General features: G+C 33.4%; 2 protein-coding genes across 4 annotated transcripts in view; both read left to right on the forward strand.

The window, feature by feature from the left end:
* The window catches only part of LOC105263154 (apyrase), an 11564-nt gene extending 1701 nt beyond the window's left edge, over positions 1-9863 (forward strand). The window contains exons 2-12 of one of the 3 annotated variants that reach the window (XM_011299182.1): positions 330-395; positions 482-606; positions 1676-1828; positions 3322-3550; positions 4029-4145; positions 4346-4426; positions 5249-5450; positions 6371-6479; positions 7552-7801; positions 7978-8163; positions 8316-9863. In XM_011299182.1, coding sequence (XP_011297484.1) covers positions 1689-1828; positions 3322-3550; positions 4029-4145; positions 4346-4426; positions 5249-5450; positions 6371-6479; positions 7552-7801; positions 7978-8163; positions 8316-8696 — 1695 coding nt within the window. In that variant the 5' untranslated portion in view covers positions 330-395; positions 482-606; positions 1676-1688 and the 3' untranslated portion in view covers positions 8697-9863. The other 2 variants (XM_011299183.1, XM_011299184.1) reach the window with 2 other exon arrangements.
* A 3233-nt stretch (positions 9864-13096) lies between these two features.
* On the forward strand, positions 13097-20493 carry LOC105263155 (uncharacterized). The gene is made up of 3 exons (XM_011299185.1): positions 13097-13810; positions 16235-16328; positions 18739-20493. Exons 1-3 carry the CDS (start codon positions 13772-13774, stop codon positions 19353-19355), a joined length of 750 nt encoding a protein of 249 aa, XP_011297487.1. The 5' UTR covers positions 13097-13771; the 3' UTR covers positions 19356-20493.
* Positions 20494-26496: the final 6003 nt, after the last annotated feature.

Consider the following 26496-nt stretch of genomic DNA (forward strand, 5'->3'; position numbering starts at 1 on the left):
TTCGTTCAGTATTTCACGAAGTCATTCAATTATTTTCAATTGCTCACTAGAAAAATGACATAATCATGTACTTTCTGAGAAAACAAGGATAAGGGCTTTTCTCAGAGATTTCGATAAAATATCTCGAAATCGCAGGAGCATGAAGATATTTTCATATATACCTTTTTATACCCCTCATCTTTTTCTATCATAAAATGTATCTGCAAAAAAAATCTTCATCGTTCCTTCAATTCCGAGATATTGGCTAGAAGACTATAAAATAAAAAAATGCACTTATCCTAGTTTATCACTCCATACTAAATTTGTCATTGGAAAAATGTACTTTGTAGTGAAATAATGAGCTCCCTTGTCCTCGTGGAATGTTTCTGAAGCTCGAGATTTTGAGGAAAAAAAAGGTAAATTCCAAATATTTGAAGGATTTAATAATTCTCCCGGTATTACCTCAAGTGTCACTTCAACCTCATTTTTCCCCCAATACTAGGTGTCCTCGTGCGCCGTGTAATCGTCAGTCGACAATTGGCTATTGCAGAGACATACGACAATTAACAATAATTCTGGTTTAATTTTCGCTGTGGAGATTCCGTGGAACTCCATCAGTTAGACTACGTAAGTTTCTTATTATTCATTCTTCCTCAGTCGGCATTATGCATGAGAGTGATCGTGATAATGCTGACGCCACTCCAAAGACTAAAAAAAAATTAATTAATAATCAAGTGATTTAAATGGAGTGGATTATGGTAATTTCATCGAGATTTGAATCGCGGGAGTTAACGAGTTATCTTATCTGTAGCAGGATGCAAATTACACCCCGGAATTATCAGTGAAGGATATTTAGTTTTTTTATACAAGTTAAAATAACATGGAGTAAAATTTGTTCTTAAATTTGTGCTGATGCTATTGTAGCAAACACCAACAATTCGGTAACAAAATTTATTCAACAAAAACATTGTCTTAATTCAATTAATTAGCAACTACTAATTGAACAACACTTTATAAAAGATCATTCATTCATTAATTATTGATGGTTAATTATCAATTATTTCTCCCTTTTTTTTCATCAAGTTAATGCACTCAACAATTAACTTAAGTAATTTAAATTACTGTATAATTTAATAGTTTAATGGATTCATCGTATCACGCATTGACTATCTGGTATCGATTCAACTATATTTCATGGGGAGATTGCGTAAAGGAGTAATTATGCAACTAACTGTCAATTGTTAATCGCTAAATACTTGATTTTAGTGAATAGATTCAGGTATTGATGATTTTTGTTAATTACTTGTATCACCCTGAGTGCACCCTCCGTTAATTAAGTTGAATAGAATAAAAATGTACCAACATTTTTTGGTAACTTATCAACATTTCTTATCAACAAACAATAAAAGATCATCAATTAATCGAATTGCTTAGTTTAATCAAAACAATTAATTTAATCAATTACCTCTATTAATTATTTTTCTTTAATTATTTATTTTATTATGTATTATTTATAAAAAAAAGTTGATAAATATCTAATTGATTAACGGGATGAATGAAATAAATGAATTGGACTATTGATTTTTTTTTTGCAATTGCTCTTTGCATCGATCCTTCATTGAATTAAATAAAGTACAAATATAATGAAACTTTATACTCAATCAACTCAGGGACTTATAATTTTTTTTTACTCCAGAGTCGTCTGAATAATGATGATGTCGACAATTGTTATTATACTCCTGGGACTCGTTGGTGCATCCAGAGGGTTCACTGGTCGAGGTGTCATGTATCCAGGGAGAACTGATCTCTTCGAGCTTCCCATTATCCACATAAATGACTTTCATGCGAGGTAACGAAAAAACAATTCCCAGGATTTATCAATTATCTCAATTATTTCCAGCGAAGGCCATCCAAATTTTCAAACTATTTCAAATATCTCTCGATTCAAATCACGAGCAAAACCGTTGAATTTTTCGTGATGGCAGTACCAGAGTCAAACCAAAAGATCCGATGAGTGGATTTCGTTTAATTAACTAATGAGTAAACAATAATATTGGGCGTTGACTTAATTACGAATTCAATAATATTTTATTCAACTATTTGATCACAAAAATCATTACTCAATTAAATGTTAATTATTAACGATCAATCTAATAAAATAGAAGAATAAAAAGTATATTAATAAAACAGAATAAATTCATGGCATTATGCATTTATTATCTGCGATTGATTTAGTTATATTAGAATGAAATCACGAGTAGACGGAGGCTGGAATTGTTGAATAAACTAATTTTTCTTTTTTTGGAATTTCTTTCATTCCGTCTTCTTTGATTCGACGAGGCATTCGAAACGAAAAGGACTAGAAATTCTTTCATTCGCTCTCAGACTAGAGTGGCACTTGCTCTAAATTTAGTAAAAAAGAAAGAGTAAATTGAATTCGGTACACTTGGAACATTATTTCGCGACAATTCCACTTGAAAAAGATTTGTTGAGGAACTCTTGTCGTCGAATTCAACGTAAAAGATCCGATTATGACAATGGCAATTAATCAGCGGCTCATTAAACAACTTGATTTATTCCCCTTAGGGTCTTCTGAAAAGAAATTCCCCTTCTAATTTATAGTCTTCGTCGTTTCACCAGCGAATTTAATTACAGAAATAACGAGTAGTACAGACTATTATTTGAAATTGTAGAAAATTATGGAGTTAAACATAATCAACGTGGTCTATATAGTGGTGGTCCACTTTGTTAATGTTCAGTATTAAAAAATTATTGGAACTGCTAAATTAATTATGCGAAACGAGGCGATAAGACTTGTTCCTGGTTTGAAGAACTGTTCATTCTCGAATGACAAGAGGTAATGAATGGAGGTAGAAAGGAATTACTCAGGAGGATAATTTTTTCTTGTTGAAGGCCGTTAGTGGTATTGTCATTGGTGAACTCTCAGGGAGATTATAAAAAATTATAGAAGGCTGTTTTTCTAGTGGAATTGTCGTGATTATTGAAAAGTTAAAAAAGTGTGCTACAAAAAATTACAACAATAAAATACACCCTTTCTTTACAACATTCCAGTGAATTTCTATTGTAGTTCTATGAGAATTCTGTTGGGCTTCTATTGCTCCTATTGCTTCTATTGCTTCTATTGCTCTTGTGTGTCGATCCCAAAAATTAGAATTCATGTTGATCAAGCACAAAAATAATTAATAGAAAAAATTGGAGATTTTTGGAATAAATTCTCTTGAAGCATTTTTCGATCTCAAGTGATTTTTAGTAAGCGGTGATGGTGATTTAATTGTTAGGAGTTAATGGTTTTTGTGTTTTGGTCTTTGTGAATTTGTGAAGGTACGAGGAAGTGGGCCCATGGGCTGGTACTTGTCATCGTGACGAAGGTGAGGAGTGCGTTGGTGGCCTTCCTCGGCTCTTAACAGCAATTAAACAATTGTTCGAGGAGCGAGGACCCAATTCTATTTTTCTCAATGCGGGAGATCATTACCAGGGGACACTTTGGTACAATGTCCACAAGTGGAATGCCACTGCTGTATTCCTCAACATGTTGCCACATGATGCCATGGTAATTACATATACAAATATATTTGTCTCAATCCATTGACCGAAAATTACTTCTGTAAATTACAATTTTTTAGCATGATAAGTTATTTTATTGGAATTCATTTTTCAACCGCCAGTAAAAATAATGAAATATCGTCTACTTTTCCAAATTATCACGCGGCTTTCGGTGATTTTATCCTCACAAAGTTAATTATGAAGTACAATTCATGAAATTATTGAATTATTATGTATTTACGAGTATAAATGTAGTTAATTATACAATTAATATGTGCGGAAATTTTTATAAATTTTGTAGATACATATACCAATAAATATTGTGTGTTTGTGAATACTTGATTTTTGTGGAAAATTGTGGGGAAGCGCGTAATGCACTGGAGAAGTTGAAGCAGTTTAGATGACAACTAATTTCGCATAAATTATCCATCTGCTGAGGTCTAATTGCACCGAATTTTATTGTTAATCTATGATTAATTGTCCAGACAATTGGAAATCATGAGTTCGACGACGGAATCGACGGACTCGTGCCTTTTCTAAAAAACGTCGAAGCACCAGTGGTTGTTACTAACATTGATTACACCCATGAACCAAGAATGCAGGTAATTAACAACAAATTTTATTAATTTTTCCAAATTAATCATTATTCATTTTCAATAACTCAATTTTGTTGAACGAAAGAATGAATCCATTTGTTTTAGAAATGATGAATTCATTTCAACCACGCAACTTTAATTCTCTATTAATTTTTAAATACCAAATTTGAGTATTTTATTCATTAAATGATTAATTAATTTTTCAGGGTTTAATGAAAAACAGTACAATAATAACGAGAGCCGGCAAGAAAATCGGGGTGATAGGAGTTATTTTCCAGGGAACACCAGTAAGTCTTTTGCAAAAATTAATTGTCTGAAAGTCTTTTTTGATTGTTGATAGAATTCCAATGGGCATTCACTAGGAATTCCATGACTAGAAATTCTGTAGCCGTCATATTGAGTGACGCAATGATTTCTAGGAGGAATTATATAATTTAACGTCATATTTTTGGCGAAAACGGCACGACGGAATTTCGCCAATTTGTTGAGGATATTTTAGCACAGGAACTTGAGAAAAAATGTAATTATTTCATTTTCAATGATTTCATTTAAAATATTCAACAGTTTTTCATCATATGACTGCATTCATTATCATATTATCACATTTCATAATATTCTATCGACTCTTGAAATATGTCACTAGATCTCGAACAGATTTTCGTTACTCTGCAGAAAAAAATCACGATATTTCCCATTTTTTGTAAAAAATTGACATTTTCAATAAAAACATTTTGACAAAATCTACCAGATGGAAAGAAATTTCAACAATTCAACAACAATAGTAATTCAGCAATTCTGATCATAAAATCTGAATAAAAATTACATAACGTTGAGTTATGAATGAAAATTGCGCGACAAATGGTAAATTTTCCTCAGTATTGTGCAATTTTTACTCCAATTGTTCTAGTAAAAATGTCTGACAGCACAATGTCCATTCAACTTTAAAAATGACAAAGCGTCATGAAATAGTTGATGAGCTGTTGATGAATCGTTGAATAAATTATTAGAAATTTCTCTCTGTGCAATTTCAGTCGAATTGCCACATTTTTCCATGCAATTTTTCCATGCGTGAAGATTTAATTACAGCATCAATTATGATCTTCCTGCAGTCCATAGCCAGCACTGAGAAGTTGATATTTCTTGATGAAGTGGAGACCGTAAACTTAGAGGCGGAGAAGCTGAAGAGAGAGGGTGTCGATATAATAATTGTCCTGAGCCACTGTGGAATTAACGTCGACAGGATAATGGCCGCTAATTGTCCTTTGATCGATGTTATCGTCGGTGGACATTCTCACACATTTTTGTATTCAGGTATTTTTTTTTTAATTTCATACTATTTTCATTCTTCTCCGAAAGCTTATTTCCAGGAAGTCTTCTTCACGGAATTTATTATCATTTTCATTTTCTGTCAATCGTCTTCATCTAGTCAATGTCCAGCATTCTCGACAGCCGGAGACAATTGAGAAAATCGCTTGGTCATTGATCATGCGCGCTAAATCCTCAATGACAATTTTTTATCAGCACGCAAAATAGTGGTTGTGATAGAAACAGTTATTAATTCTTCAACTGTCACGTGAATTCAATGCGCAATTGCGTGAATCAGTTTGACAAATCATTTTCTCATAATCATTGAACAGTCATTCAATAATTTAATCACAATAAAGCAAAACGTGGAGAAACCTTTGAAAAAATCATACGCCTTTTTTAGAAATTGTTGAATTTCTGGTGGGACTTTAAAATATTTTGGTAAAAATTGTTTTGAAATTTCTTTGAAGAATTGAATTGTTCTGTAAAAATTCATTGTTATATAATTGATGGAAAAAAATATCGTGGGCAAAAGTTTATACTTAATTTCCCTAGAAAAATATCAATTTATTGATATTGTTTAGCAACTATCCCATAAATAAATGACACGATAAAGTTGCAAAATATCTTATAGATATAAAACAGAAAAAAAAATTATTAAATTGAATTCTAACGGGAATTCAAGAGAATTCTCGTAGAATTTGAATTTCTCAGAGAAAGCGCTAAATTTTCTAATTAATTTTTTAAATTCACTTCTTTTTTTCTGGAATCTCACTAAAAATCCGAGTATATTCCAAAACTCCTGAAAGCTTGAGTTATTCGAAAAAGTTCAATGAGATTTCTACAGATTCCGATACAGATAGTTTTTAATGTGTTTGTTCAGTGGCAAAATTGAGAAGAGAATAATATACTGAATTTATTTCCAGGTGATAAACCGCCATTTGTTGATACGCCCGAAGATGTTTATCCGGTGGTAGTAACCCAGGATAACCCATTCCGAACAGTTTTAATAGTTCAGGCTGCGGCATTTACCAAGTGAGTCGTATCTATAATTCAAAGTTAATAAATTCAATAATAAAGCGGTAAAACCATCCAAATAATTCTAAAAATTGGCTAGTTTTCAATAGATATTTTTAATTGAAGGCTAAGATGGAATTTTTCACTAAAATCTTCTTTACGGAACTAGTCGAGAGGCACTAAAAATGTTGAAAGGATGCAAAGATAAGGTTGACAAAAAAGTCAAAGGCAATTCAATTAAAACCTCGTTGATGTACCTCATTGTGTTTAAACCGCCTGAACATGTCTAATGTATGAAGGTCTGGTTTTCACAAATTAATTGTTAATTAAATAACAGTGAAAAGTAACTCTAGGTGATGTAGTCGCAAAAACCGTCTACCTTAGCATAATGAAAAATATATTTTTACTTGAGATCTCGTTGGGATCTTGATCATAACTTAAACTATTGTACAATTGCTCGGTCAAGTGTCGCCTCAACTATAATTGGGGTAATTGAATAAAATAAATATATAATTGTTTTCTATAATGTTATTATAAAAATCTCGATATCCATCTTAGATGTGGAGATAAAGTCAATAAATCCAATATTAAAGTAATTGAAGTCTTCATGTCGACTTCGAGTTAATTTTTTATGGTTATCTCAGAATTTATAGCTGCTAGTAAAATTTGCATTAGAATGTTTTTTGTACAGATAATTTGTGCTAATTGTGCGCTACAAAAAAACGGTAAATTCTAAAATTTTTACTGTCTCGCTTAGATTTTGAGATAAATTTGATAAATTTAGGGGGAAACTGTTCAAACCCGTTTTGACTCTTGGGCAGTTATAAGTGAATATCTCAAAATTTAAGGCCGATATCAAAATTTTCATTAAAATTGTTTTTCACAAACTAATTAAGAGCTACAAAAAAAGTTATAATGAAAATTGCCATATCTCCGTTCGAATCGGAGATATTCCTAAAAACTGATCTAATTTTATCAGAAATCAATCGATGATAAATTGTATCGCATTTTGTTATTGAATTAACCGCAGACTCTGTTAAATGATGAAAATGTGATGGATTTAGTGATATTATTTTCACCTCTTCTTCAGATATGTCGGAAATTTGACAGTTTGGTTCAACGAAGCGGGTGAAATTGAAGACTGGGACGGGAACCCGATTCTCCTGGACGCAGGAATTCCTGAAGATCCCGACATGCTGAAAGCTCTAGCTCCCTGGAAGATTGCGGTGGATAAACTCAGCAACAAGGTGGTAGGAGAATCCAGAGTAGAACTCCGTCACTTCTGCAGAATCGGTGAATGCAACATCGGAAATTTGATCACTGACGCGATGATCGACGGCGTGAGTTCCTTCTCCTGGGATTATCTCGGAGCCAATCGCTTCCAGAGAAATCTTCAAAGGAACCTTTTTCTAGCTCTTCAACTTCTCTACAAAAAAGCTTCTTATAAATTTCCTCAGAAATCACTCGTTAGTTCAGATTTTTTAATCATCATAATTTTTTTTACCTTGACTTTTAGTTCGTGGAAAAGGCGGAGAACAAGAGCTTCTGGAGCTACGCAGCTATCGCGGTGATGAATGGAGGTGGAGTGAGGGCTGGAATTTCCTCGGCCAGTGGAGTCATCACTTACGGTGATGTGGTGGTAGCTCAGCCCTTCGAGAACATGTGGGATGCCGTGGAAATGTTGGGCAAGGACATCCGAGAGGTATTCGTCGTAGATTATCTTGATAATGATTGCACGTGGGGAAAAACGACATAAGACTTTTTTTTGGAGAATTGAATTTCCCACGAATATCGTCTTATGACTTTTTCTCGTAAACCCACAACTTACTGAGTTATGACAAATTTTGTTTACAGACCCTGGAAGTGAGTGTTGCGATTGGCTACAATGACACGAAATTTCCCAATCGGGCGTACGTTTTTTGGGCTGGTCTGAGGGTCACCTATAACCTGACAGCTGAAGTCTACTCCAGGGTTGTAGATGTCAAGGTTCGATGCAGAAAATGTCAAGTGCCTGAATTCGAGGACCTCAGGGACGACCAGTGGTACAGAATCGTCATTCCATCGTTTCTCCTGTCAGGAGGCGACCGTCACACGATTATCCAGAAGAGACACAGGAATCGAGTTCATGGAATGAGGGACATCGATCAATTAACCAATTTCATCACAAAAAGGAGCCCTCTGTTCTACGGTAACGAACGGAGGGTCCTTTTTATTGATGAGGATAATTCCGTGTAAAGTTTAAAGTTTAAGTTTCTTTTCTCTAAAATTTAATTTAGAAAAAAATTTGCCAATCTATTACTCCATTCTATCGAGAGATAGAATATGTTTTCTCGAACAATTGTATCGATTATACGTTTGTACATTTCAGACTACAAATTCATTGTGAGATATTGAGATATTCAATGTTTTGAGAGATAAATTGTATTTGAATTTATATTTTTAATGAATGACTGAAGCTGTTGTGTACTTTTGAAAATTAAATTGATGGGCAGTCTGGATGTAAATTACTCATAGACGGAGACATGGTAATGTTTATATTGTGAATATTGTTGTTGTTCTTCTATAACTTATAATTTTTCATTGATTTTCAATATTATATAATACACATAATAATATAATATAATATATTATTTTGTATAAACTCAATTCATAGATGACAATAGAATTCTAGACACAAGAAAAAAAACAAAAATGAGGAACAATTTTGGGGTTTATTATTGTTGGGTTCTGGATGGATGCCGCTTTTGGTTTCAGCTTTTTGCTTGAGAAATTTTAAACAGCATCCATCCGGAAGCCAACAATACTAATAATTATGGCCGCGAGAGCCTCAAAACTGAGATTCTAGGGTTTCCCCCTGAGCTCGGATCTACATGTTTCCCCAGATATTCAATTTTTCCAAATTTACCCTTGATTCTACGTACATTCATCTTGTAGATGATTTAAAAGAATGATGATTACTTGAAGGGCCTATTAAAATCAAAATTTCTAATTAATTTCTTAGAATGGAGTATATACTCCTCAGCTGTAGAGACCACGAAGAGATAAGGGACAAACTGTCAATGGAAAATTACCAGATGGGTTTCTCACTGAATTCCCACGATGTTTTATTGGAAACAATCAAAGTCCTCGAAATGACAAGATCAGAGACAAAATCTAAGAATGTAAACTATACCCACAAACAAAAATACATATGTATATGCAACCTGAAACTAGGTACTCGCTGTTGACCCTGAAATTCTACAGCGCTGTTAAATTAAATTGATAATAATGAAAATTTAAATAGAAAAAAAAATTACACTCTCGATCCTGAGGGCTGATCTAAGACTCTTCGGGGAGGGAGTGACTTGATTTCCAAAATTTAAACTTTACATCAACCAATCGCCGATTTTACATCATATTCTCTGAGTTGTTGGTAATAAAATTTTTACAGATCCCAAAGATAAAAAAAAATGAAACAAAATTTCAATTTGGATTTTTGGAGAGAACTTTCACCTTTCTTAAACAGCGAAGTTTTGCATTAGTTAACCGTTTATTTGGCGAAATTAAGGATGTTCTGCCGGTATTTTGTTATTTTTCTTATTTTTCTGAGATTTATTGAAAACTATCGATCGGTTTGGGATATGAAAATATAGCGGTTGCCCGCTACAATATTACCATACACCAATTTTTATAATTTTTCATTAAAATTTATTGATTTTTTATTAAATTTTAGTGAAAAGTTACAAAAATTAGTGTATCGGGATGAAACTTTATGGAAGAGTCAATCATGATGGAACGGACAAACGCTATATTTTCATATCCCAATCCGATCGATAGTTTTTAATAAATCTCAGAAAAACAGGAAAAATAACAAAATACCAGCAAAACATCCTTCAGATAATAATAAACGACACAATATTGTAAATCAACAAAAAGTATAAAAACAAAGAAAAAATATTTCCATCGTCCTCTTAGGACTCTCTAACTCTAGATTAGGATTGGTATTTTTTTCTACGATTCGTTTCTATTAGGAGGAAAATGACTTTATTGGAGACACAGCTGAGTTATCATGAAGCCGTACACCAAATCATCATCTCTACGATACTCTCATCCGTTCCTTTGTTGTTAACGAAATCAGAGAAAGAGATTTGGGAAATAAAGAGAAGGAAACGGGCTCTATCGTCGCGTATCTTGAGATCAAGGCAGGTGAGGCATTTAAATAATATATCGAACAGGTGAAATGGCAGCTGTTGGGGAGGCACATCGTGCCACTCACTACCCACAGCCATCCCAGCCAAGAAATCTGATGAATCTTCAACAAATCCATTTTATTTTTCTACAAAATTCCTCAAAAAAATCCTTTAAAAAAATAATTCGAAAATTCTCAATAAATCCTCCGATTCCCTAAGATTTATTTCGAAAAAGTTCATCATTATTTCATCATTAAAACTAACAACAAAATATGGTCTTTTGCGAAATCTTTTGACAATAATTTGTATTAAGGATGTTCCACACCCCCATATATTCGAAATTCACATTCTTAAATTTTTTTTGGCAAATTGTCGATGGGATTGATGGGAAAAAATATAAAATTTTAGTGTTTTGTCATTATTTAATTGCTCACGAGGTTTGTACTGGTGCGATAATTTTCATGCATTTTTTCTACAGTTTTGAGATTCTTTTTGGAAGTTAAGAAAAAAACGTAGAAAAATTTTCGCACCATTTTGACACTTCGTGAGTTATTAAATACTGACAAACCGCAAAAACCTTTATATAATATTTTTTCACGGCAATCCCTTCGTAATTTTGCAAAAAAATAATGAAAATCCGGTAATTTGGGCTATATATGGGGGTAGAACACCCCCCTAATGAAAAATAAGATTCATTCATTTGTAGATCTTGAAATTTTCCAAAAATAATTTTTTCTAACATTTCCCCTTAGAGAATTTAATTTCCAAAATAATGTTCATTTGAAAAAATAGAGTCGAAAGAAAGATGAGGAAAATAGAAACCGAATAGTTTCATGAGGAAAAACTTCCCATTAATTATTTCTTCTATCACTTGAAAACGGAAAGGACAGGGTGGAATTCAAACTCTAATTTCCCTTGTCTAATCACTAATCGAGCACGAGTCGGGCATTAAATTGATCGGACGAGCCGTAAATTAATTATCCATCGGCACCCATCTTGTTAGACACTTAAGTGTTGCAATTAAATATTGCAATTGCAATATTTCTCTCTTCGGCAAATATCCCGGAGTGCAGAGTATCGATTAAACTTTCTCATGCCGATTTTTCGTTGGATGAGAGACTTACAGCGATTTCATAATCTCAGGGTGCTAAGATCTGCATCAGAAACTCATCCTCAAGTTCAATAGTCATCTCGTTCCAACCCTTCATCCTGAATTTGAGGGTTTTTCCATTTTCTGGCAAACTTATTGCGTTATTGGCGTAAAAAAACATAACATTTTTGCGTTTTGTCATTATTTAATGGCTTACCAAATGTCGAGGGGGTCCGAAAATTTTTGTCAGTTTTTTCTAAATTTTTTTTTTAAAAGAAGAATCACAAAACTGTGGAGAAAATGCGTGAAAATAATCGCACCACCATTTTTTTACTTCAATCTCATCGATAATTTGTCAAAAAATTTCGAAAACGTGAATTTTTATTAGAAGTAATTGTGGAACATCCTTGAAATACATCATAAAATACCTGAACTTCCGATTTTACCGTTTTTTAATAATTTATAAAAGTTCCAAATTATAAAAAGTGATAATTTACCGAATGCCATACTTCAAAATTCCTAAGCACTAAACACTCATTCTAATAATACTAAGTCGTCTAGAACATATTATAATCCTCAATTTCCATAAAATTCGATTATTTATGCTTATTTCGAATTGCGGTTTATGATCGATTATAAATGCCATATTTTGAGTTTGACATTCGGGAATATATCAAAATTTCTTTGAATTTGGTCTTGAAGTGTTTAATAATGTTAAATGTTGGAAAATTACACTTGAAATTAAAAAATGACCCGAAAGTTCTCTGGAATCCCTCATTGGCCAATTAGATTATTTTCCAAATATTTTCCTAATTCTCCAACATTGTAAATATTGAAAATTCAAAGTATTTGATACTCAATGTTCACGATGAGCCCAAAAATTCAAGCTTTCACCAACAAATCAATTATTATTCAATATGGAATATCCACTTTTCCTGCATTTGCAAAACAACTAAATAATTTAGTGAACGTTTTTTTTCCATAAAAAAAATCAAATTCTAATTCATATAATTGTAACTCCAAATGATTGTGCCTGAATTTTCAAGAAATGTTTAATAATGAATAAGAATAATGTAGAGGACATAAAAACTATATTTTTCGTTAATTTATAATATTTTTTAATGAAAGGGCTCACCTAAGACCTAATTTACTAAAACTTTACTAAAAGGATTGGGGTATCATAAATAATAAAAATAGCTAAAATGAGAGAGGAATGGAGAATAAAATGTAGAGAGGAGCGGAGATAATAAATACGCAATTATATAAATAAATATTTTTTAAAAAATGAAAAAAAGGTGAAAGACCGGCGGCGCTGGTGTCGGCGATAGGTTCTGACACGAGTGCCTCATCTCCAGCCGTCAGTTCGCCAAGAGCCGTCGGGCTCGGAGGATCGCACCTGTGAAAATTTAACAACTTCAAAATTCCGAAAATTCCCGAAAAAAATCACCTCCCCCTCCCATTAAATAACACCTTCCACCTCCCCGCCTCGGCCATTCTGTGCCCCTAAAGAATACAAAAACGCAAACTCGAGCAGAAAAAACAGTGAAAACTTTTGGAAAAGTGAAATGTGTTCAGCAAATCGGTGCTAATTTAAAATTAATGAAGCTGTCGAAACAATTAATCCTGGGAGTTAGATTATGCCTTCACCCCAGTACCTTCACCAGGACATCTTCAAGGGGAAATTATCCCGACGTCTCGATCTGTGAAAAATTATGGAAAAGAGGATAACCTTGAACTCGTAAAAATTCCTCTCTTTAACCTCAATTTTCAATTGAATTCATTGGATTACTGGATAATTAGTTTTCTTAGGGATTTGTCTTTGATTTGTTTTTTGACGTGTGTGAGGGCAATTGAGGGATCAGAAGTTTTTTTCAGCTGTCGTGACAAAGTGACAGTTCGAGATGATTTCTTGAATAAATGAGAAAAGTAGAGAGTAAAATCTTGTCTGGAGGATCTTGGATTTGCATAATTGTGTGTGGGCGAGCAGTTGGTGACAAATATTGCTATTGTAGACAAGACGTTGATTGTCGTCCAGGGGGAGAGGATGAAACATGAGGGGGAATGACATGATGGAGGACGCTATGTCTGAGGTAATGATTTTATTCAATTAGGCTGTTATCACGGAAACCAGTGGGCTCCGGAAAAAAGGCCGAAGGAACTTTTTACAGGGAATTTTATGCCCCACAAAAAAGTTTCTATTACTTTTTTTCCTAAAATGACTGATTTCCGCGATAATCGTTCAAATCAACGAGGACCATTCGTAGGTCATGATTCCAGTCGGTATTTGGTAATCAAACAATTATCTCGTAATTACCTCGGGAACGAGTAGGTTCCGGGGAAAATGTCATAAGTTCTTTTTTAAGGAGAATTTCACGCTCTAAAAAAAATTCTAATCACTTTTTTCCGTGAAATTGATGATTTGTGAGATAATTGCGAAACTAATAGAGATGATTTCTCAAGTCATGATTCTATTAAGTATTTGGTAATACCGTAATTACTTCGGGAACGCGTAGGATCCTGGGAAAATGTCAGAAGAACTTTTTACGGATAATGTTTTTCTTTACAAAAAAGGTATAATAACTTTTTCTTTTAAAATGAACGATTTCCGAGATAATCGCGAAACTAATAGAGACGATTTGCCAAGTAATGATTTTATTCGATATTCGGTAATCATGCAATTACCTCGTGAACTACTGGATCTCAGGAAAAATGTCAAAGGAACTTTTTACGGAGAATTTCGTGTTCTATGAAAAGTTTCAACGACTTTTCCTTCTAAAATCAACGATTTCCGAGATAATCGCGAATCCAGCAGAGAAAATTTCGTTGCACTCATTCAACAACGAATTAAATTGCATCTCGTGGAATAATTCAACGATAATTACCGTCTCCCTTCCGTCCCGTCCCTGTTAATTAAATTCCCCTCTCCAAGCGCTGCGTAGCTCTTCATCCTCGTAATAAAAATAAATGGAATTCTCCTTGTGAAACTTTGGAATTAAACTACTTCAATATTTCTCGCAATGCTCCACCATAAACTTTACTCATAAAAGCTTTTCTTTCCGGGCAATGCCGTTGTAAAAATACTAGCCGATTTCGCCAGAGCTTTTCACTGCGGATTAATTTCTGCCTCTTTCAAACCTCAATAGTTAACAGGAAGTGGGCAGTAATCGATAACATAAAGCACCTGACAATTTCACATAAAATTTAATAAATTATTTAAATAAACTATTTTGGCTCTCATAATGCTCTTGAATATATTTTTATTCCTTTTTGCCGTCTTACTGTCAAGGAATGGAAAAATAAATACATTAGTAATGAACCATGAAAAATTCAATTAATTATGATTAATACAGCAGCCAAACGGTATACAGGAATTAAATCGAATTAACCTTTGTTCTTTATTATCGATTTATCTCGAAAACTATCGGACCCAGAGGATAATGTCGTTGACCTTTTTTTGAATTGGTTAAATTTCTGACAAAAAAGGTCCTTTAATATTGTCGCCTAGAATCAATGGTTTTTTAGATAAATTGAACCTCAACTAAACTGTCAAATTGATTTATATCTTTCACTATTTAACTAGTATTGAGAAATTCCACTTGAAATTCTAAGTAAAAAACGTACAATTTCAAAAAATTCGTCGTTGACGAACCGCTGAATGTCTTCATTTAATTTTCAGGTCGATAACGAATTGAAAAACCGTAAAATAGTTGAAAATTAAAGTAATAGTTTGCCCTGGATTTTCAATCTACTGAATGAATGATTTTTCAAGTAAAAGGTTCAAGATATTCAATGACCGTTTTTAATTGAAATATAATTGAAGTTCAAATGACTCTGGGACTGAAATTCCAAGAAGTTATCAAGAGTGCACTGAATTTAATAAATAAATAATCTATGTTAGGGTGGATTGATGGGACTCAACAGATTGGATGGAGAAACTTGGAAATTTCTTATTAAAATTTCAGCGATTCTTCATTTCGATTCATTATTCAGTTATAAGATTTTAGATTCATTGTTAGTTCTCGTGGATGCCTCGGAGTAAGAGGAAAATGGTATTTGAGTAGTGAATGTTGTATTTATGGAACTTAAATGAAGTTTGAAATTTCAGTTGAATTGAAGTTGTGAAACTCATCGGGCCAACTGCTACGAACTTTACAAGGGGGACAGGTGTGGGTTATGGGTAAAAATAACTGCAGTATATGGAGTTATTGGAATTTCAGGAGGCAGAGGAGTTTTAATTAAAATTCTTTATGAGTTCCTCCGAGAGGTGAATGATCACGGGATTAACGTTGGATTATCTTGGCTAGAAAATACATAACGAAATTTCATAAATTTCTCCAATCTTCATCAATTACCGTGGGTTCCCAGGGGTAATTAACGTTCATACATGCCCAGGAAAATACTCCAAGAACTGTGGCACTTTTATTACTCCGTGATAAAATTACGGGAGTAGCCCAACAGTTCTATAATTAATAATATCTCCAAGTGGTAATAAACCAATTGTCTGTATGATTCAGGACACGATGATGGACTGCGGGAGTGAGGGAGAGGGCCTGGACGAACTCGTACACCTGAGTTGTCAGATTTCCGACTCTTTACCCAACATTCGAGGTGAGTTATTCCAAATTGTACCCTTTTCAAATTATTTTTATTATTTTCAAGTATCGAAAGAATCTTCTTTTTTTTCACAAAAACAATATTATTTGCACAAATATTGCATTTAAATATCACGCGAAATGCAATTTCAAATTTATTATAATACATCTAAATGAAACATCATACAATATTTTTGAATATTTTGTACAATATCGTTTCTGATATACATATCGTTATTGATTATTACTTTTATTATTATTATTAATTTGCCAGATAGCCTCATGTAGCCTTTTACGATCCCTTCCCGAACGTTATTGATTATTACCATCTATTATTATTTAAAATTAGCATTATTTATTGGTTAGTATGTGCGAAGATGAAGAAATGCATATAAGTTTAGATTTATATAACTTTCAATATATATATTTTTTATGTTAGAAAAAATTAGAAACTGGTTCTGGTTCTCTTCCTCACCCCTTGAGACCCTCTTGTCCTCTTCCTCACCCTCTGTTGCACCTTTAAAAGGTCGTGGAGCATGACCTCACGATGTTTCTCTCAATACGAGCATTTTCCGACACTAAAAAATGGGGAAAAATCCGTTTCCGAAGGGTCAGAGTGAAATCGATCCCTTCTCTGTGAGATTTTTCATCTTCCCCGTCTCTCAGGAGACGTGAGAATTCTGGAGACCATCATTTCCCCCGATTTTCCATAAGTGTTCATAATTTTTCCCATTTTCCTCGAGATTTAGATGAAACATTACAGTTCCGAGATCTTCCAGAGGTATGAGAGAAATGGCAAGAGAAATGTTTCTGTTGGGAATTCAATTTGTTGCGAAAGAGGTCCTCTGAGGATTTTCCTTCGACCGTACGGTTATGGGATATCAATAAAACTACTTTATTCGATTTATCTTGCTTTACCAATTTACGATTGAATTTATCATGATAAATCATTCATTTTATTGTGGACAAATAGATATATCAACAGATCTCATGAAAAAGACAAGTCTAATAATTTATAATTGATGGATTATTTAAAATTGAATTGTTGACTACGGATTTGACAGCGACATGGCGAGTAAAGGAGGATTTTTCCTGATTGTGGATTTATCGCGAAAATTATGGATTCACGGTGACAACTCTCGTCGACTTTTTGTCGTAAGTTATGGATGAACGCTTCTATGCCCTTTCTATCAATACGGAAATTTCTCTAAAAAATTGTGAAAAAAAATCACTGTGGAACGGTCTGAGTGAAATCGACCGCTCCTAAATGACGGTGTTTAATATTCCTCGTCTCTCAGGAAATATGAGAACTGTGGAGACAGTAATTTTCCCAGATTTTCCACGTGTGGTAATTTTTTTCGTTTCCCTCGATATTTGAAAAAAAATTTACATTTCCGGACTCTTCAAAAGGGTGATTATCTCAGTAATGAGTTGATTTTAGAGAAAAGGTCAGATAAATATTTAAATAATATGGCAGGAATTAAATTGCCTGCGAAAACGGTTTTACGACCATTTTCTTTGATTAAGTTTATAGTTTGAGGTTTTTCTCTGATTATTATAATATCAAATCGTGGTATTCATAACGATTATGAATGTAAAGCATCCAGAATCCGCCTGGACCAGACGAAAAACAATTTTTCCTCTCTATTATTCGAATCTCATGGGAATTTTGCTCCACTAACTCACCCATGGGAATTACCTGTTATCCGTTTTTACGTTGAGTCTGGCCCTCTTAATTTCGCACGAGTCTATATACCTCCCCTCTCCACCATCCAGCTCAGTTGAATTGAAGTGAGAGAGAGAGTAAACTGACCGATGCAACCCTCGAATCAGGTAGGGGTACGAAATCTTTTTTTTCTCCAATCCACTCTATAGACTGACTCTATGGGGTTCAATAACACATTCAGTTATACCTGTTCCTGGGAACCAGATCTAGATATCCAGAAGTTTATGAGAGAAATCATGTTGACGACGTGTAAGGATTAGTTAAGAATCATTCAGAAGAATGAGGATGGGAGAAATTCTGTGTAAGTTCATCTACAATTTTTTTATTCTGAATATTCTTATAAGAAATTGAAATTGTTGCTTAATTGATTGAGTTATTATTTTTAAAAAAGCAACATCAATAATATAAGTTCGCAAAATTGAATTTATTTACCTGGAGTTCCAGGAATGTGGTTATTTCGTTCTCGATGCTCGTTTTTTCAGGTTATCTCGAAAAATATTGAGTTCTGTAGGGAATATTAAAGAGCGTTTTTTATAGATCTTGAAATTCTCTATAAAAAATGTCTTCTGGCGTTTCATCATAAACTCGATATTTACGGAGATATGCGGAAGAGTCAAGGAAAAGTGTAACCGCGTCGATTTACTTATCCCCACTCCTCAATTTTTTTCTGCGCATAAACAACAAATACCTCGCGTTGCAGACGCTGCGGAACGTCTCCTAACTCTCCTGGGTGTTGATGAGGATGAAGACTCTTCAGAAGACGAGGGTGTCGAGCTTGATCTCGACGACGAGGGGCTTGATAACTCGAGATTTCTCCACCAGCTGGCAACCTCTCTAGTTCAAGAGTTAAAATACACCCAGAAGCCCACATCCTTTCATCCTTTACCCCTGAACGACCTCCAGGAGCAAATCCAACAGATGGATGTGTCTGGAGAGGAGAATCCTGCCCAAGGTATTCTCCAGAGCAGTCAAAACTCCTCATCATTTTCCCAAAAATTCTCGAATCCAAGCGAACAAATCGTGTCCTCTAGACCTAATCCTCATTACGTGGCCTTGAGAACGAGCTGCGACGGCTACATCACCAACAAGAGATGCAGACTCGAGGAGACGAGGGAGGAGGAGGAAAATGATGAGGATTCGGTTTTATCGGGTGATATTGTGAGCTCCTGGAGCGCAGGATGGGAGGCCTGTGCTACTGAAGCTGTTAGATACCTCCTTGAGGTCGAGGGACTTCCTCCACAACATCCCAAGGTCCTCTCGTTGAAGAGTCATCTGGAGGTGCAAAAGGACCGAGCGTTCTCTCAGTTTGCCACGTGAATTTGAGATTTTTTTAGGTTAAATGGTGTCAGGTGTCAGGACGACTGGATCGTTGAGATTGGCCCTGGATACCTGAGGGACTCCGTACACGGAGGGAGCTGCAGGTTGAGGTTATGGACAATTAGGGATATTCGTTATGTGTGACGTCACGGCCTTTATGTTTGTGAGATTATCTCGAAAAATAATTGTATAAGTAAGTGAAGTTAGGGTTAGATAAGATTTCACGGATACCATTGATCCAGTGCCATTTTGCCTAACGCCGATTCGTCGATAATCGATTGGTCGAAAATCGGAAAACAATCGTAGAGACAATGGCCGCGTGAAGAACAGTTAGCATAAAAGGGAAAATCAATTATACCATGAAAATTGCAGCTAGTGCATTTTTGTTAATTGAATTATTCTATTTTCTTGTAACGCTCAATTAATTAGTTAATTAAAGGTTTTTCTTGTTGCACGTAATGGAACTATTGACTCACGAGGAAAACGATTCTCATAAATTTTTCTATTTTCAGTGAAACTTTTAAAATAATATGAATATATTATATTGATATTATATTGGTTTCAATCTATAAATAAAAGAAGTAAAACAAAAGGCTGAAAAATGAAGAAATTTACAGGCGCATTTTCGACGAATCGAAGGATTAGAGAAAAAGGATTAGAGAAAAGTTTTGTTGCAGAAACAATTGAAAAAAGCATTCTAAATTATTATAATTTATAATTTATTAAAAAATAAAAAATAAATTTTATAATTAGGTATAGCTCTCATCAAGTCACTTATCACTTTAGAACCTCTCCGTGTACGTAACGAAGGACTTTAGGGAAATACATATTCTTATTGTCCACTGAAGGAACATCTCGTCGACGACTCAACCTCTTCAACAGATGCTCTTTTATTTCTAATAATCAATCGTTGATGATGCAGTTCAGAGAAGTTGTAAAAGACCAAAATTCATACTCGAATAATTTTTTTACAATTTCTGCAACGAATTTAGGTATTTTTTTTATTACTTTTATCATTTAAGAATTTTTGGTTGTTGTAAATATGTATAATAATGATTCATTACGATGTAATTGTATTGCTACTTTTACATGAACATCCGGATGAATGAATGATAAATTAATGTAGATAAATAAACATTTGATGAATAAATTAAATGACAAGTGAGATGGTTTTGACTTGATCTTTAGGATGTAAAAATGGTAAATTCTTATTGTTTAAGCTGTTCTTTTCAGGAATTATTGGTAACGAATTTGGGGTTGAGATGGACGTCTCGAATTTTTTTTTGAGGGGGAAAGGGGGAATTTGAGACGATGGCTGGAAAAGGAACTCCACGAGTTTTTCAAAAGGAGATTTTCGACGCCAATGGGGCATCTGGTGTCGCTTCTCTCCCGTAGCACATGCCATGCATCTGCCTCTTGAAAAACGGTAGATTGACTCAACCGAGGAGTTTCGTTGAGTTTTGGAATATTATTAGAACCGGAGGATTCGTTTTTCCACATGAAACTTTACTCAAACCTCGTAACCTCATCCAACCAATTTAATGGTTTTCATAAATATCGATTTATCTAAAAAACTATCGATTTTAGAGGGAAACATTAGAGGCCTTTTTCGGAGGTCATTGATTTTTCCACAAAAAAGCTCTTTTTATACTTCACCATAGAACCAATAGCTTTTGGCCAAATGAAGATTTTTAAAACAATAATCGTACATATTTCGTTTTATCGTTGAATTATTGAATTTACGGTGATGAATTATTTAGCTAGTTGTCAGAAAACAGACGATCTAGCATTATTCGTGAACGATAGATTTTTGAAATTTTAGATATTTATAATTAATTGTGTAGCGAAGTGGTAAAATGCGATAACTTGAATTACGCTTTTTTTATTATGGATTTATGCAGAACGTTATTGGTCTGTGGTGACAATGTGAATGAACTTTACTTTAAGGTTGTTGTCGCGTAGAATTTTTTTTCGACAGTTTTCGTTAACAATTTTATGGTGAATCGTTTGAAAAATTAGCAACAAAATGAGCCTTCTCCGTTTGCAATTGACCGTTTTGAACTTGAGATATAAATTTTTGAAATTCGAGTGATTTAACACGTGTTTAAATGGAGTTTTGCCGATTAGAATTTTTTTAAAATCAACGGCTCGACAGTTTTAGAAATAAAAAAAAACGTGGAATATACATCGTGGGAGGAAATACAGAAAAAAAAATCAAATCGATTGACCGTTTGGTTTACGGAATATATTCATAAATTTATATAATTGAAAATAGTTAATATGGAAAATATATAGTTATGCTTTAGCTGTCCATGCACAATGCAATCAATCAAGTGAGACTATATACCGCTAAAAGATTGTGTTCTAAACTGGCCCGTTTTACAGCGGATAAACTTTTTACAGAGACTGTCGCGCGACAACCACCTTAAGAAAAGCAAGCTGATGCTTTTTTATGTAAAATCAATAGCTTTTCAATCAATCGATGTGTAATAAAAGTGCAAAATGTTAATAATCTTCAATGAACAAAAATTAATTTAAAAATGAATATATATTTTTTGTAAGTTGAATAATGGTTTTCGATAGTTGTTAAAATAGTCACTGAATCTTGAAAATGTAAATTTTTGGTGGAATTATTTCAGGAAGCGTAACTGAAGATTGAGAAATCCAGACATAAAACTCTTTGAATTTTCAAGTCTGTCAAATTTCCGAGGATTTTCAAAGGGAATTTTCATCTATTTTCTGGTGAAAGATTACGATTTTTTGTTACTCCTCATTTTTCTTTCATGAATCATTTCGAATTTGAAATTTGTAGAGTCCTCCATTTCTCCCCTTAATCGAAGTCAGTATATTTTCGTAAAAAAGAGATAAAAAAGAAATGAAATTTTTTTCTTCAGGATGTGGGCTTTGAATTTTCCTCCAATGGATTATATTCAAATATTTATTGATGAGCCCCTTCACGATAATTTATCGTAATCCACACATCCTGCTGAGTAATCCCCGCACTCAAGGTGTGCTTTGGAAATTTTTTCTCCTCGATCTTTTCGATTCCCTCATCGGCGTTTTTTCTTCACCTCCTGGGAGAAACAGCTGCCCAGTCTCGACCGTCAGATGGTAGATTTCTTTTTACATTGTAGTTGCACGTCAGCTGCGGGGGTGACGAGCGGAAGAGTTGATGTCGATCAAAACTATCAATTTTTTATGGAATTAAGGGATATATTTTTATATTGAAGTTGCGAGGGTCAGCGCATCGGCACGAGCTTATTCTTCACATCTGCTCCATTTATGTTTCTATATTTTATATTCTTTTTCCATTAAACATGTAACATCCCCACAAAAATATTCCTTCATTCCCTAAGAGCAATTTAAAAAGTTAAAATTACATTCACCAATTTTTGGGATTAGTCGGGTTTCAGGTAAAAAAATTATTTATTTTTTTTATTTCATGCTAGAAAACTTTTATTTTTCAATAATTAAATAGCTAATTAAGAGAGTTTCTTCTTTTCATTTCTGGAATATTCTTCACTTTCATTTCATTAATTTTTCAAGTTCCAATTGAAAACCTGTCATCCTTAATTCCTTAAATTTAATGTGATTGAAAAATTACATTGAAAAATAATTGAAAAAACATGGGTTTATCGATATTGACCTTGAAAGATCAATTAGTATAAGTGAGGGATCAGGACTGATTGATTAATCATCCGTAAAGACAATTGGAAAAAAATTCCTTTTAAGGATGTTCTGCATGTATAGTCAAAACAAAAGTTTATGACCCTTTCCATAATTCGTTATATTTATCGCAATTAATTTTCAATTAATATTTCAATACGTTAATTAGTTGAAGTAATAGCCATAGAAAATTATTATATTGTATTTGATTTATGAATAAATATTATATTGTTTAAAAAAATTAATGAAAACAAATTTTAGTCAATCGTCATGAAATTTTTACCATCGTTTGATATCGGCTTCAATACTAAACTTTCCAAATTTTAACAAAACGAGAATCCGTACCGCGCGCCAGCGCGCGGATATGAAACGATTTCTGTAAAAATCTGTTACAACTTTGTAATCTCGCGCCATTTTAAACGGACCAATAAGGAATCGTGGCTTCATGATTTCGAGATTTTCGAGATAATCGATTGTGTCAAGCGTGTTCCTTTTAGAATAGGATTTTATATTTTTGACTATATTTACAGAAATTTTTATTTTTCCCATAAAAGGCAGTGTTAATTGAAAACATTAATAATTAATAACCGCAAAACGGTGTTGTAAATAAATCTCAAATTTTATACAGGCATCTATTATAGCGTAAAAAATGGTATGTTAAAATTTCAAGCAATTCTTATATCGCTAACACCTGCAAAAAAAAACCTTAAACATTCCTTAACTTTTTCAATTTAATAAAAGAAAAGATACTCCACGTAAAAAATCATGGTAAAATGATTATTTTCTAATGAAAAAAATCAGCTATCAATTAATTTCATATTTTACAAAAAATGTGGAAAATGTTACGGGCATATATTTAACAATATATTCGTTACCATGTCAACCGAAATTACATAAAAATACCTAAATTATGTGTTCCTTTGAAATTCGAAAACCAAAACGGCAAATTCATCCTTCTGTCCCCAAATTTTTCATTTCCATTGACAAAAAATTGGAATTGCAAGAGAAATAATAATTCGTTAACAATAATAACCGCCATGCAAATATAATATTCAATTTAATGAGTAAGAGTACAATTAATGTAAAGACCCGAAAGGGTATACATCTGGAAATAAATATATATATATATAAATAAGAGTACAATTAATTCATAAAAAAAAACATTGACGATAAAATAATTATAAAAAAAAAATGAGCTATATATTTTTTCGAACGATTCCAATGACATGGGAGAGCTGATCAATTAAAAAAATCACGTCGATGGTTTTGCGCGAAAAATGTCGAAAATTAGAAGGACAGATGTTTACTTCCGGCAGCTGTTTACACGTGGGGGGAGGTAGAAATATGTAGGGGAGGGAGAGCCTCGTGTCTGCTGTCGAAAGGTGCACGTGCCCATCAGGAATAGAATGAAAACCTGGATCTTTCCACAATTACATTTTATTTGTTGGGGGGATATTCCCCATTCAGCTCAAGCTCCATTGTCTTGTCGGTTATTCCGGGATAACAGGGATAATTACTCGTTTTAATCATTACAATTTTCCCGTTGAAAGGAATATTTGAAAGTGTCACAAAATTGGATGAATTTTCTCGGATACGACGGTTAATTCACGGGAATAGATAACAAGTGGAATTGTTCTCCAGGAATATCTCCGGATGTGAGGGAGACAAGGGAATTTTACTTCCGACTTCTTTTGTAGGGTGAAATGAGGGCTACAAAAAAGCTCATTATGAAAATGACGCTATCTCTTTTAGATTTAGAGATACTCTTTATGTAATGAGGAATTGACTCTATGAAAGGGGCAAAATAACAATTCTACTAGTTTATGTAATTTCCAAGCGAAAATTGTGCACAGAGTGTAAGTAGTAATTAAGGTAATTGAATTTTACTGATGATGTAAATCAATCGTGTAGATTCGAGTGGTTTCAACAATAAAGAAAAGGGGCAATGCACATTTTTTATATATTGCCAAATTTCCTTAAATCTTCTGGATAATTCTTTTGAATTATAGGATTCGGGATATTTCTCGAGTCTTCATAAGTTTAAACGGAGTAATTCAATAAAAATTAACACTTTTGACGGTTTTATCAATTACTTGATGAATTTTCATTGAGAAATAAAATATTTAAGTAACTTAGTGTTTTTAACGTCACACGCCACATGAAAACTTTGGAAATGTTGAAAAATTATGCGATAATTTACTTGAATTTTCAAGATGAATAAGAAATTGTACGAAAATCTTCAATTGAAATTTAAAGAAAAAAGTTATAGTGCACTCATGTAGTGGAAAATTAAGATGATATTGGAAATTTCATATAGTTTATATTCAAGGCGACTGATGAATTACGTACTCCTTTAAATAATTAATTTAGAGTTCCTTTGGTCGATCCATCAATGTCTCTCGTACATAACTCGATTTGCCGAGAGGTACGTGTCCGCTTCGGTCACGAATTCCTCGTGCGCAGTCAATTTAGTTAATTCATTTGAAACTCCGGTGGGAGAACTGAGAAGTTATTGCTCCAATACAATGCACCATCATCCCGCATTTGGATTCATTCACAAGCTGCAACTCTAAATATATTCTATAGGCCAATCTTAGAAAGAAAATACATTTCTCACTTTTACAAAAATATCATCTCCGGCAACTTTAAATCCTAATTATTCTTTCCCCTAAGAGGCAGCCTAATTTACCAGTCAAGTAAGAAAATCAATTCCATGCTTTTTCGGTGTTACATAATTATTTTGCAGAATTCAAATCCGACAATTGTAAATACAAATGTTGGAAATGATTTTTGAATTTGGCTTTTGTAACAAAGTCTGCCGAAAACCAAAAACCTCGTCATCAATAGCTTCTTAAAATGATGCGGTTTTCAATTGAATTTGAAATTTATTATATGAATCGGCTTAGCAGCACGTACTTGAATTTGTTTATTATGTGAAATAAATAAACTAAATACTTTCTTTTTTGATAAATACAGTTACATGTTTTTTATTCCTCAAAGCTTCAATCTTTCGTTATATTAATATTCTTACTTTATATATGTTCAACAACTACAACTTGAAAAATCCAATTTAGCCTCTTTCGAATTTTTTAATATTCCAAGTGGATAAAAATCAAAAGTCTTCAGTTTTCTCCTAGATCTCTTCAAACGCATCTGACTAATAAGCTATTTTCAAAAACAGGGCTTCCATCATGCTCCAGGTCTATATCCCATCGCACTCCATTATTCATACAAGTCTTTAATTCTCTTTTCCTTCATGATCCAACCAAAAAAAAAATGATAGAAATGAAAAACTGAAAAAATGAAAAAATTTCAACCATCCAAAAAATTTTACGGTCTCCCTAAATGATTATTATTATATTGAATGATGATTTTTTAAATGTATCTGCTGATTCTTGTGATGATTCATTCATTCTCTAATTCGCGGTGGGAGTCATAATTGTTTGAATGCGAGGGGGTCGGAGGGGAAGGGGGA

This window comes from Fopius arisanus, unplaced genomic scaffold (assembly GCF_000806365.1).
Source record: "Fopius arisanus strain USDA-PBARC FA_bdor unplaced genomic scaffold, ASM80636v1 scaffold00013, whole genome shotgun sequence".
Taxonomy (NCBI): Eukaryota; Metazoa; Arthropoda; class Insecta; order Hymenoptera; family Braconidae; genus Fopius; species Fopius arisanus.

Excerpts from the sequence above, each read along its gene's own strand:
- LOC105263155 (XM_011299185.1), top strand. The coding sequence starts at position 13,772 with ATGAGGGGGAATGACATGATGGAGGACGCTATGTCTGAG. Across the intron at positions 13,811-16,234 it reads TGGAGGACGCTATGTCTGAG|GACACGATGATGGACTGCGG; the intron begins GTAATGATTTTA and ends TGTATGATTCAG. Across the intron at positions 16,329-18,738 it reads CTCTTTACCCAACATTCGAG|ACGCTGCGGAACGTCTCCTA; the intron begins GTGAGTTATTCC and ends CTCGCGTTGCAG.